Source organism: Eleutherodactylus coqui, chromosome 3, assembly GCF_035609145.1.
Source record: "Eleutherodactylus coqui strain aEleCoq1 chromosome 3, aEleCoq1.hap1, whole genome shotgun sequence".
NCBI classification, from domain to species: Eukaryota; Metazoa; Chordata; class Amphibia; order Anura; family Eleutherodactylidae; genus Eleutherodactylus; species Eleutherodactylus coqui.
In genome coordinates, this window is record NC_089839.1 from 293192719 (window position 1) to 293206864 (window position 14146).

A 14146-nucleotide genomic window follows, 5' to 3' on the forward strand; every position below is an offset into this window, starting at 1 on the left:
GGGCCGACAGTCGCTCGTAATCAATTATTTGGGTGACTATCCTGCCGTGTAAAGGTACCTTTAGGAAATGACTCATTATCATGTGCTGCTCCTCTCCCAAGCACTGCTGCTTTAAATGAATCCGGAAGGTGACATCTGCCATGTGAGGACACCCTGCGGAGTCGGTGCATGTTCATCATTCCGGAGCTTCTCGTCTTCTGTCCCTCTCTGCGTCCCGTCATCCAATGTTTTCATGCATGCAACTTCCATTGTTTCTGTGCTCACACGCTGTCATGGCTGCCAGGGAGGATCCGTTACTAATAGGTTACCACAACTGTCAGTGAGACTGTCCTTGTGGCCCATACCAACCAATCACAGCGCAGCTTTCCTTTTACCAGAGCAGTTTCAGAAATAAAAGCTGAGCTCTGATTGGCTGCTAAGGGCAACAGAGACAGATTTTCTATTCAACAATTTTGTTAAGAGGCCCATATTTCCACAATAAAAAATAACATAAACGATTTGCAAGTAGAATAGATTATTGTGATTACTGCATCCCGGCACTCCACTAGAGGGGAGCAAAAGAATTTTCAGAGTCACGTTGTTGGACTGAACTGCAGTACCAGACACGACCACATGGACATGAGTGGTGTTTTTTCTAGAAACAGCCTCATGCATATTAGATTCACATACAGCCATCCATATTTGTAGTTGGCGGGCAGCAGGGCAAGTTGACTAATGGGGAGAAACTAGTAACAGCTCTGCTTTACTGCAGATTTGCCACATGTTTGGCCCTTTGCAGAGTATTTGCCACACATCTTCATATTCACATAACCCCCCTCAACGCCCAATGTTGATCCAGAGGAAGTTGTAGTTTTTTTAATGATGAATCGACACTGAAAATCTACAACAGATTCTCCATGTCTGAACATGACCTTAGAGTTTTAAAGTGACCCTCTGATTTTGGGGTAAAGTGCTGTCTGGGGGGAGTTGGTTTATATTAATTTTCTTCTTTGCTACCCCTCTGATATTCTGGTTTCGGCCTTCCAAGATGGCTGCAGCAATTTTCTAACTACCTAATGCACACTATGCTTTGCTTTTTAATTGGCTAGCATTGAGCACATGAGCAGCTCTGTCCAATCAGAGAGCAAGGATAGTGCATTGGTAATCTAACATTAACAATACACTGTGGCGATTGGGTAGTCTGAAGATTGTGTCGGCCATCTTGGACGGCTGAAAACCGGACCCAGAAGCGGTGGATCAGGGGAGGGACAGAGAAGAATGATTACAGGTAATACACCCCCTACCACCCAGTTCTGGGACTGAATTTTGTCCAGAAACTGGAGGGTCACTTTAACTTTAGAACATAGAGAAGGAAAGTTAAAGGGGTTCTCTGAGAAGGGTATAAAGTGGCTGCGGACGGTGACGCCTGTAGAAGACTTCATCTGCAGTCCAGAGGGAGAGGGAGAACCCCCTTTTAAAGGGCTTTTCCCATCTTAGAAAGTAATGGCTTATCACTAGGACTTCTCCTACCCCCAGAAATCCTGAAAATAAAGGACAGTAATGCTGATTGAGTGTCCTCTCCCTTCTAAAGCTTCGCTGCACATTGGCGCTCCTGGCCACCATGTCTTGCAGGGAGCTGTAGTCTGCCCCATATGGCCACACTGCAGTCCCCTGCGTTGCGAGTGGACAGCAGAAAGATGACAAAGGGAATACCTAGGATTTTTAAGGCTAGGATTGGTGGGGATCACAGAGGTCAGACCCCCCCTCCCCCCGCCACCACCACCACTACCGATCATAAAGTGACGGTGTCATATACTAGCAAGGTGTCATCCGTTTATAAGATGGGCGTACCCCTCTAGAAGGATTTTCCAGGTATGGATGGTTTATCCTTAAGGCTGAGTTCACACTGGGTGGATTTGCTGTGGAATTTTGCTGCAGCAAATCCACCTGCAGTTGCTAATCCCGAAATTGGCCAGCCATGTGGATGAGATTTTGCAAAAATCTCCTACACGGGGCGGCCAATTCGTTGCTGAAAAGCCGGGTGGATCTGGCGGTGTGGTGTGTATTTGAAATATGCAGCATGTCCATTTTATTTTTCCCGCTGCGGTCTCGCTCCTCTCTATGGGGAGAGAAAGCCGCAGCGTAATGCCAGCAGCCGAAACCGCTACAAAATGCCGTGGGTTTTGAAGCTGTGCTTTTTCAGCAGAATTCCTGCTGTTTTTCAGTGCTACCAAACTGTTGGAATTCTGCTGAAAATCCGCCCCGTGTGAACTTGGCCTAAGCCTCTATTACGTGAGACGACGGTCGGGCACTTCTTCGGTTCCTGACAGCCGTCCCAGTGATGATCACTCCCGTGCATTTACATAGTAGCGATCATTGCTCTGTGGAGGGAGGCAGAACGAGCCGGAGATCATTCCAGCCGGCCTCCATTCACAGTTCATAGATGACGGCCTTTTTACATGGAGCGATGCAGCGGTCTGCATGAAATAACGAATCAGCGATTTATAGCTGATCGTTCTTTCACTGCATGCGTGCAAACTGTTCAAACTAACGATTCGCGCAATAATCGTGTCGCATAAAAGGGGTAGTTAGTCTGATACATAAGACATAACTGTGGCGGTCGGACCACCAAACCTTTCTGTCCTGGTTGCAGTTACCAGGGGGCAGTTTGATCCTGCTGATGCTCTGTTTGAGCCCCTCTTGAAGCCCCCTTTCTGTTATGTGCGCCCTCCATTGATTGAAATCTTTTACTAGTAATTGCACGCTGCTTTGCATGAGCTTGAAAATCCCTGAGATTGACTCACTTGGACTAACCGTGCAGAATTAATCATCGCACCCCTCTCTTTGTCTAATTCTTCACTCCGGGGGTTTCAGCCTTTTGTTTGGGCAAATAGAATTAATGTGTGAAGCTGACAACATCCATCAGAGCAGAGACTAATGAGTCCAAGTGTAATGTAGTCTCATCCTTCATTCATCTCCACCCAGGCCTCGGACCGCTGTAATCGCATGTCCTCGCACACTGAGACATCAAGTTTCTTACAAACTTTAACTGGACGGTTACCAACTAAAAAGGTAGATTTATCAGCGTATCTTCTTCAGGGTCAAGGAGAGAAGCCAAATCACTTCTGTCATCCGGTCTGTGGAGACCCGACTAATTATACAGTATTAATGAGAAGAGTTTATATGACTTGGATCTGAGAGTTTGGAGCAGCAGTCATTGATCTTAAAGGGAACCTGTCACCTACTTATAGTCCTACAAGCTAAGGGCCCTTTTACACGGATCGTCCAGCCATAATCGTTCCTGTGCTTTTACATAGGAACGAGCATCGCTCAGTGAATGGACGTGGAGAAACCGGGGATTCTTTATTTACACTGAACGATAATCGTGCGGATTCCTGCTGGATCGCAGATATGAACGATTTATCAGCCCGTGTAAAAGGGCCCTAATCTGGGGGTGCGATGTTTATACTTGCCTTCCCCGTCATTCCCTCGGTGTCGGTACTGAGAGCAGCGGCTGAATGCATTGAGCGGCGTGCGAAGTAATCTGCCCATTGTAATATTATAATAGGTGGACTACTTCACATGCCGCTCAATGCACTGCAGCAGCGGCGGCTTCCAGCGCTGATATCGGGGAGCGATGGGGAAAAGGTAAGTATATCATTTACACCCCCGGATTCCGCCGATCACCTACTTTCAGCCAATAAACTGAGTTGATATGGCTTAAAGTCGGTGAGTTTTGAGAGCAGCTTTAAAAGTGAATGAGATAAAATTGATGAAAAAGTGTTACTTTGCACTTGTCAACAGTGTGTGCGTCCCTATACAGTCTGATATTGGACAGTCAGTACTGGTCGGGTCAAACTGGACAACAAGTTGAGTAGTTAAATAGGTTGTCCGGTTCTCCTGTAGCGACCGCTCCAGCACTGCAGCCTAGCTGTGGTCCCAGTGTTTGTTGTGGCAGGTGATGTCGCCAGATGTTACCTGACCGCTGCATCATCACTGTCCCAGGATGTAAGCGCGGATGCAAGGAGAAGAGGCAGTAATGCTGCAGGGATCAGGTGACTTTGGGTGACATCAACTGTCAGAATGAACATTGGGATCATGGCATGGCTGCGGCGTTGGATTGCGATGGCAGAGGACAAGTAAGTACTGCTCCTTTTGTAATTTTAGCACAGTGGGCCCATATTACCCGATAGGTAATATATTGTCCGGTAACCGGACAACCCCTTTACCACCCAGTTGTTAAGTGTATGCATTTGCAGGAGGAGTAACAGAGGAACAGCACATTTCAGAGTTTTAAGAGAATATGCTCCAAAATTGTTTCATGGAGGATACAAGCATTTAGCATTTGCTAAAGCAGACGTTTCAGGCGTTTGTAATAACATTTCCTATTGGCTTATAAGGAAGCTTTAGATGGTGGGGACCCCAACTAGAATGGGTGGCCATCATGTGATGCTTAATTAGGAAGAATAAGTAATAGCAGCTTATCAAAGTGGGACATCACCCCATCAGCCAGATGCCAGGGCAGCAACCTATTGGAAAGGGCGGACTGTTCCTTTACCTGCATAGATACGTAATGACAGACATAAGTCACACTTAAACAGAACATAATAGAATAGCGGCCGCAGCCGACGTGCCGGTGTATGCGTTGCCACACTAGTTTGTGCGTTGTGTGCCTGTCATGGTGTGAGACATCAAGCTTTCATCGTCTTGTGTTGTGCCGTGATGGTTTATGCACCCGGCATTCAGTTCTGGGTTCTGTTTTATGTTAGATTGTCTCTTCTCGTCTTATTACTGTTACATAGCAGACTCAGTTGTAACATTGACTCTCTTGTTGCGAGTAGCTTTTCCATGAGGAGCTGGCGTTACAGTGGGTGGTGTGCAGCGGAGCCGTACGGGAAGCCACTTTACAGCAAGCATGGTTCTTCTTTGAGCTAATGGTGAGTCAATTTATATTTTATAGTATCTTCAAAAGACAATTTGTGACTAAATTCTAGAAACCTTGTAAATACCTTTATTACTTACTGATCCTGAGTTAGTTTGTGTTGTACTCCAGAGCTGCACTCACTATTCTGCTGGTGGAGTCACTGTGTACATACATTACTTATCCTGTACTGATCCTGAGTTACATCCTGTATTATATTCCAGAGCTGCACTCACTATTCTGCTGGTGGAGTCACTGTGTACATACATTACTTATCCTGTACTGATCCTGAGTTACATCCTGTATTATACCCCAGAGCTGCACTCACTATTCTGCTGGGGGAGTCACTGTGTACATACATTACTTATCCTGTACTGATCCTGAGTTGCATCCTGTATTATACTCCAGAGCTGCACTCACTATTCTGCTTGGGGAGTCACTGTCTCTATACATTACTTATCCTGTACTGATGCTGAGTTACATCCTGTATTATACTCCAGAGCTGCACTCACTATTCTGCTGGGGGAGTCACTGTGTACATACATTATTTATCCTGTACTGATCCTGAGTTGCATCCTGTATTATACTCCAGAGCTGCACTCACTATTCTGCCTGTGGAGTCACTGTGTACATACATTACTTATCCTGTACTGATCCTGAGTTGCATCCTGTATTATACCCCAGAGCTGCACTCACTATTCTGCTGGTGGAGTCACTGTGTACATACATTACTTATCCTGTACTGATCCTGAGTTACATCCTGTATTATACTCCAGAGCTGCACTCACTATTCTGCTGCTGGAGTCACTGTGTACATACGTTACTTATCCTGTACTGACCCTGAGTTGCGTCCTGTATTATACTACAGAGCTGCACTGACTATTCTGCTGGCGGAGTCGCTGTGTACATACATTACTTATCCTGTACTGATCCTGAGTTACATCCTGTATTATACTCCAGAGCTGCACTCACTATTTAGCTGGTGGAGTCACTGTGTACATACATTACTTAAACTGTACTGATCCTGAGTTACATCCTGTATTACACTCCAGAGCTGCACTCACTATTCTGCTTGGGGAGTCACTGCCTCCATACATTACTTATCCTGTACTGATGCTGAGTTACATCCTGTATTATACTCCAGAGCTGCACTCACTATTCTGCTGGGGGAGTCACTGTGTACATACATTACTTATCCTGTACTGATCCTGAGTTGCATCCTGTATTATACCCCAGAGCTGCACTCACTATTCTGCTGGTGGAGTCACTGTGTACATACATTACTTATCCTGTACTGATCCTGAGTTACATCCTGTATTATACTCCAGAGCTGCACTCACTATTCTGCCTGTGGAGTCACTGTGTACATACATTACTTATCCTGTACTGATCCTGAGTTGCATCCTGTATTATACCCCAGAGCTGCACTCACTATTCTGCTGGTGGAGTCACTGTGTACATACATTACTTATCCTGTACTGATCCTGAGTTACATCCTGTATTATACTCCAGAGCTGCACTCACTATTCTGCTGGTGGAGTCACTGTGTACATACGTTACTTATCCTGTACTGACCCTGAGTTACATCCTGTATTATACCCCAGAGCTGCACTCACTATTCTGCTGGTGGAGTCACTGTGTACACACATTACTTATCCTGTACTGCTCCTGAGCTACATCCTGTATTATACCCCAGAGCTGCACTCACTATTCTGCTGGTGGAGTCACTGTGTACATACATTACTTATCCTGTACTGCTCCTGAGCTACATCCTGTATTATACTCCAGAGCTGCACTCACTATTCTGCTGGTGGAGTCACTGTGTACACACATTACTTATCCTTTTTTATGTGTGTCCGTTTTGAGCATCATTATAACATCTCCATGGTATAATATCCTGTCATTGTCAGTAAGATTGCTTCTGTCTTTGGCTTCCCTTACAGGTAAAAAGCATGGTGCACCATCTATACTTTGCCGACAAGCTGGAATCTCCACGGAAGCACCGATTTCCTGAGCGCTTCATGGATGACATCTCGGCTCTAGTTAGCACAATGGCTAATGATATCGTCACTCGCTTCCAGAAGGTAGGACTGATGCACTGCAAGAGATACATACAGTACATTGCTTGATATCTCAGTAGTTGGGGACATTCGTCCTACAGCAGCAATTTATGTGTCTCCCATTTCTTTGCAAAACTACATCTCCCATCATGCCCCGCAGCTTGTGTCAATATCGTGCAATGACTGATCGGGTGATTAATTTTCCTTCTTGTTCTCAGGATACAGAAATGGTGGAAAGACTTAATGTCAGCTTGGGGTTCTTCCTGAATGACCTGCTGTCCATCATGGACCGGGGGTTCGTCTTCAGTCTGGTTAAGGCCCATTTCAAGCAGGTAAATTTGTCGTTTAAAGGGAAGGTGAAACTGAACAGCAAAGTTTGAGTCAAGAAAAACATTGAGGGTTGCATCACTTTGAATGGCAAGAATAGCGCAGCTTTCAGCAATTTTCTTGAAGGAAGCCCCCTCGATACACCCTATTATAAGTCAATGGGGGTTCTCTGGGATCCATTATATGATCGACCCAGCAGAACATAACTGCTTCTGAAGCACAGATACAAACAGCTTCACCACGATGTTACTGTATATACATACAGTCCATCTTCTGATTTAGAGTGGTATAGATGCTCCATATCCTTCAGCACATCCAATTAATACTTCCAACTGTAGTAAAGTTTTTTTGTTTTTTTTAAAGGAGTTGTCCAGTTGCAAACTTCTGATTTTGGTCATCAATAGTAGATTGCTGAGGGTTCACCTCCTGGGCCCCCACTTATCGGCTATAACTGGGCCTTTTTACAGAGCTCATTTCTGCAGGAAGTAGAATGCTCTGTTCCCACTGCAGTGGCCAAGTTTGGTATTTCAGGCCAAGTCAGCATTCACTTCAAAGTATGATTAGTGGGGTCCCAAGTGGTGGACCTTTATCCATCTACTATTAATAGCTTATCCTAGGCCATCAGAATTATGCAACAGGACAGCCCCTTTGATTCAGCAATACTGGGAGCTGAGTGGGCCAGATTATTTAGGCCTCCTAATAGCTCAATGCTTACAGTGCGGAATTCTGCACCGTAAAATCATCCAGACTCACCCGCAGCATGCTCTATTTGCCGCCGGTGTGCGCGCGGACGGCTTCCATTGCAGTCAATGGAAGCCGTCCCGTCACACTATCTTCCGCTGTAGCACAGCCGAGGATAGCGTGAAATCGCCTCTCCGCCTACCGCCGCTGCGTCAAATCACGAGCCGGCCGCGTCATGTGACGTAGCCGGCGTGTCACATGGCGCTGCGGTGCGTCACGCCGAAGCGTCATGCGTGACCTAGGACGCCGGATCCGCAGGTAATTATGGGGTCTCTGGGGGGCGCTGTGACGGGCTCTGCCGCGGTATTCCGCGGCGGAGCCCGTCATGGCCGTGTGCAGCTGGCCTAAATGTTCTGTAATATCAGATGGTTGTAGAAAAGTATAAACAGAGCTACTTTTAAGAAAATTGGACCCCTCAGAAAAGCTTAAAGCGAATGCAAGATTTGTTGCTATTACATGACTCGGCAGTGCCTTAGGCCCCCTGTCCATGGCCATGATTTCGCCGTCGAATCACGCCATCTGAAGCTTTTCATAGCATTGCTATGCACTGCGATTCTCCACTCGCGGCCGGCAATTCGCAGTATGCTGCGAATTGCCGCTATTCTCCACGGTCAGCCTATCAGATAGGCTGACCGCGGAGATTCGTCTGCCAGCTGCTGCTCCCACGCCGGAGATTCACCGCTGGACTTCTTAACGCCCGTGAACAGGGGGCTTTATGGTTTTCAGTCTTTAGCTTTAGGCTAAGATCACATGGGGTAGATTTTGCAGCGGAGTGTCCGCAGCAGATCTGCAGCTAAAATACCGGATTTTGACAAGGTTTTTCATGTGGAATTCACCCCTTCATTTGAAGAGCTGAAATCTGCATTGACAACCCGCTGCTATAATTGACATGCTGCAGATCCAAAATCCGCAGCGGAGGTCAACTCCGGCAGCCCATGAGTAAGATTTTAAAAATCTCATGTGCTTTGCTGCTCCTGTAAGTTCCGTGGATCTTATGTGTAAAGGGTCTGCACAGAAAATCCATGACAAATCTGCCCCATGTGAACATGACCTTAATATCTAGGATAAAACTAATTAAAAACGTAAGTTAATGGGATTGTGTCATCAGGAAGCGACCTGTGATATAAATCACGTTTTTTATGTTAAAGATATTTGTGTTTTAATTTTTGGTTAGCTTTTATAAAGTTTTATGTCACTATGTAGAGTAGATTTATAATAAATCCTAAAATCCTGCAGTTTTCACTCTGACCTCTAAGCCTAATAATCGTCTGACACTTCCTATTCTGTAGAGAAATTGTCTCAGCAGTCATCTGATTATCACACAGGCAGGATTACCATGAAAGGTGACATCTATATATAGATAATACCAAATCTACCATTCACAGTAGGTGATGGTCACAGCTCACCTCCTTCTACTGCCTGGACATGTCATACAGCATGTCCACAACACCCACATGCCCACAAGTCAGTTGGTGATGGACACAGGTTACCTCCTCTCCCTTCCTGCACATGTCAAATAGCATGCCTACAACACTCTATAGGTGATGGACAAAGCTCCTCCCCTCCATTCACAGTTCACAGCACTCTCCCATGGAGGTCAGTGAGTCCCCTGCAGCCTATTGTAAAGAACAGGAAGTCCCTGCTTATTATAAGAAAACTGCAGAATATTAGTGGTTTTTTTTCTTAAGACAAATCATGATCTTCAAGTAAAATGTATTCAATACAACATTTGATAGTCTGTCTTATTTTTCTAGTATAGAGCTACTTGATAAAGTGGAATCTCACAGAAGGAGATGACCGACCAGAAAGCTACTGGGTTATAGAATAGCGTGATAGTAATATTAGACATGTGAGCTTTACTTGTATCAGTGGCCATTCAATAATCCAGAATCTTTGTAATCTGGCATGATGCCAGATTACTGGGAATTGTATGGCTGTGATGAGTTATAGTAATCATGCAAGCAGCATACTGCAGCAGGGTGATGCTTACAGTATATTAATGTGATTACTTCAGTGAGTCAAGGACTTGGTAATGGCAGGGTCTTTCTTCTCAGGGTGGAGATTTCAGCTCTGATTTCTTGCGGTACAATTTGATCATTAAATAGTCGCCAATCGTTTAAGCATATAATGCACTTGGTTGTCAATATATTTTAACAATGACAAAATCGTGTATTCATATTGGCCACTAGGTGTCACTGCAACAGACCTAGATCCATCTGGTTGGTTTGCTTTGCAGCTTGCTGAGAAGAGTCTTTATAAGTGTAACTTCAGTGTTATTCGTAGACTGAGGGTAACAATGACAGAATAAATGTTTTCCTCTCTTACTGTGGATATTGTCCTTGGCGTAGAGCGTAAATACCCCCTACATACATTTCAGAATGTGAATTGCTGTTGCAAAACTGTATGGGAACAGTTTTGTGTGTAACTTTATATTGTGATTACCAGGTATCCTCAAAACTTCACATCCTACCTAACCCGAGCATATTGGTATCGCTGAGGCTGGATTTCCTGCGCATTATCTGCAGTCACGAACATTACGTCACTTTAAACCTCCCCTGCAGTCTGCTGACCCCGCCATCCTCGCCTTCTCCATCAGTTTCCTCTGCAACATCCCAGGTAGGTAATTCTGACACTAAAGTCATGATGCAGAATAGTGTCTCAACGCTATGCAGGTGAATTCTTTATATAAACGGTTTAACTGGTGTATAAAGGTGGGGACTTCCTTCAGGTTTGTATATGTCTTGATTCTTGCAAGCTTTCACGGGTGAAGACGATTCCTGTTGTATTATTGATATTGCACAATTTCTGTAAGTGACTCAAAAGTGTAGAAACTCCCCAATAAAATGAATACTGGCAGACAGTAATGCAATTTTGCATACAAGCTGCAGGGGAAAGGGGAAACCTGTTAGGCCATGTCACCAACATGACGGCCATCTTGAATGTTGCCATCTTGGATTCAACTCCTAATTTTTGCAAGGAGAAGGTCGGTGTGTGATATATTACACTGGCGGAGAATTTCACCCCCCCCCCAAAAAAACGGCGTGCTTCTTTATAACATAACTTTATTCGTTCTCATGTTAACACAGTGATTTTTTTTCATTACACGCAATGTGAATGATGGCGTTATATCAAGCAGAATGTGTTGCGATCCTCCTTATGTCAGGTGAATGAAGCACAAGTATCAACGCAGCAGATATCAATCAACCAGACCTTTCATTACCCACCGTGCAATTGCAATTTACTGTATGGAGACATGGCTAACCCCACATTCTTGAGACAGACGACTAGTGCTGCGTTGTGGGCTCTTGCTGAATGAAGCCAGAACTGAGGTTGCTGGTGCTTCATCAGTAAATGTTTTTGGTCATCCAGATTTTGGTTTATAGATGCCAGAACCAGTTTCTTGGAACTTGTGGGTAGTGCCCTGCACTGTGGGTAATGGGACTTCTGGTTGGGTGGCACTGATTGAAATCTGTGGCGATGACGTGCTTTGCTCATCTGACATAAGGAGGATCTCAATGTTTTCTGCTCGAGCTAGCTCCATCCTTGACATTGCTTGTAATGAAGATAAATCACTTTTTTAACACAAGAACAAATAAAGTTATGGTAAAAGGAAACCCACCGTTGTTTTTTGGTGAAATCCTCTGCCAGTCTGATATATCAGACCGACCTCCCCATTGGAACCCAGGATGGCCATCGTTTTGGTGAAATCGTCTAACAGGTTTCCACCTTTGCCCTGCAGCTTGTATGAAAAATTGGATCACTATCCACACTTTTGAGACATCACAGAGGACTTGTCTTGTAAGGCCCCCTGCACACGGGTGGAAGTTCCGCGGCGGGATTTCCCGCAGAATTTCCGCCCATGGCCGCTGCCGTAGGATTGCATTAGAAAATGCAATCCTATGCAGACGGACGCGATTTGTCCGTGCAAAATCACGCGCGGAAAACAAATCGCAGCGTTCTCTATTTCTGTGCAGGGCTCGCAGAGCCCCGCACAGAAATGTCACTTCCTGGCCAACAGCTGGCCGGCAGCCGGCACATCAAAGAGCTGGAGCTGCGGGAGAGGTGAGTTCCACGCTGTTCCCTGCAGGGGCTCGGGCCTGGTCCCGCTGCGAGAATTCTCGCAGCAGGATCCGACCCGGCCGTCTGCAGGCGGCCTAAGACTGGAGTCAGCAGGAGGCTTTTTATTTCCTGAGGTTCTTTTTCAGGTGTGCACCACTATAACAGAGGTTGACTACGTGCCACGTGACGTGGTTTATTTGAGCTTGCACACAATGATTATGATGCAAGCCGCTATCATAGGTGTAATCCGGTCCCAATTGGATTTTATAACATCGGCCCTTCTTTTTTAGAGCTCTGGATTTTCGACCAACGTCCAGGACCAAAAGATTGCAAACATGTTTGAACTGTCTGTGCCTTTCCGCCAGCAGCATTATTTGGCAGGACTCGTGCTGACTGAACTTGCCGTCATCTTGGACCCAGAGGCAGAAGGGTGAGCAGCGAGTGGGGGGGAACCCAAGAGTTTGGCGCAGTCACTGCAGCAGATAAGGGATGTCAATATATTTTACTAATTAGATCCATAACAGCAAATTGCTGATCAGTTCTACAGAAGACGACATTTTCTGATCCAGGAAGCATTCTGAATGGGTTTATGGGTGCCAAACACATAGCGGTAGTATGCCTTTAGTTGCATGGGTAAAAGTATGGGAAGTGTAATTGGCGACTTCGCTCCCAGTGATTTCAATGGGACCGAAGCCAAATGTCCTGCTCCAACACTGATGATGACCGGCTTGACTGGACGATCAGCTGATCTTTGGGGATCCTGAGCAGCAGAACCCCAGGGATTAACTACTGATAACCTGTCCTTGGGATAGGTCATCAGTGGTAGCTGCCAAAAAAAAATCATTAGAGGGGTCTCTTGGGGTCCCATGATGGCTTTTGGTATTTTTGCTAGAACTAATAGTGCAGTCTGCAGTACATGAGGACCGCCAGAAATAAATGTCCCTCCATCTTCCCATAGTAATACAAGTTCTTGCATTGTACAAACAGTATAAGGTTAGAAAGTTCCGAGTATCCAGCAGTAGCTGGTCCGGACATTTACCTTTACATTTTCAGGTTAGCTGAGAACATGGCGTTACATAAATATCCTGTAGGCTGTTGTATTTGCTCTGTGGGTTATAACTAACTGCGCTTACAAAACTCCCCTCTCAGGTTATTTGGATTGCATAAGAAGGTGATCAATATGGTACACAACCTGCTATCTACTCACGACTCTGATCCTCGATATGCTGATCCCGAGGTAAAAGCCCGAGTGGCCATGCTTTACCTCCCTCTGATTGGTATCGTCATGGAGACTGTCCCCCAGCTGTACGACTTTACAGGTACCGTATCAGGTCATTGACACACAATCCCCTCCGCTCCGAAAACAGAAGTCACTGCATGCTACCGTTACATATAATCAGCGCGGTTCTTATTCCATCTCCTTCCTTTCCTATTAATATCCGCTTTGTGGTGACTTCTTCCCACTGCATTCCTTTTTCATTCCTTCTCCCCACTTTCAAAAATGTCATAATTTTAGTTTTCTGCATGATGGCTACATGGGGGTTTCTTTTTTACTGGACGAGTTGTATATTTCAATGCTGCCCGCTGGTGTACCGTATAATGTATATATAACATGTAATGTATTGGGAAACGTTTAAGGGGTGAGATGACACAAAAATGTACAATTTCACCATTTTCGGAGAGTTTTTGATGCTGTTCACAATGCGGTAGAAATGACAGGTTATCTTAATTCTGTGTGTCCGTAAAATTATGCCAATTCCAAATTTATAGTCTTTTTTTATGTTGTACCACTTGAAAAAAATGAAATACCTTCTCTTTTAAAAGGTATCTTATGATCCCCATAACTTTTTTCTTCTTCTGGCGATTAGCCGGTGCGAGGTCTAATTTGGTGAGGGATGGGCTTTAGTTTCTATTAAAAAGTTGCCTTACCTGAAAATGGGTACAGGCAACCTTTTAGTTGCTTATTATTCACATTTTTTGTGGAAATTGAGTGTGGATAAAACAATATTTTTCGTTCCGGTTGCATTCATTGTATGCAGTAAAATAATGTAATGTTTTA

At 45.1% G+C, this 14146-nt stretch overlaps 1 protein-coding gene across 13 annotated transcripts in view; it reads left to right on the forward strand.

The window, feature by feature from the left end:
* The window catches only part of DOCK7 (dedicator of cytokinesis 7), a 162661-nt gene that overhangs the window by 95909 nt on the left and 52606 nt on the right, over positions 1–14146 (forward strand). For 10 of the 13 annotated variants that reach the window (XM_066597707.1, XM_066597709.1, XM_066597711.1 and 7 more), the window contains 7 exons: positions 2965–3051; positions 4821–4916; positions 6844–6984; positions 7179–7292; positions 10474–10644; positions 12378–12517; positions 13237–13406. In XM_066597707.1, coding sequence (XP_066453804.1) covers positions 2965–3051; positions 4821–4916; positions 6844–6984; positions 7179–7292; positions 10474–10644; positions 12378–12517; positions 13237–13406 — 919 coding nt within the window. The remainder of the gene's footprint in view (positions 1–2964; positions 3052–4820; positions 4917–6843; positions 6985–7178; positions 7293–10473; positions 10645–12377; positions 12518–13236; positions 13407–14146) is intronic. The other 3 variants (XM_066597718.1, XM_066597720.1, XM_066597721.1) reach the window with 1 other exon arrangement.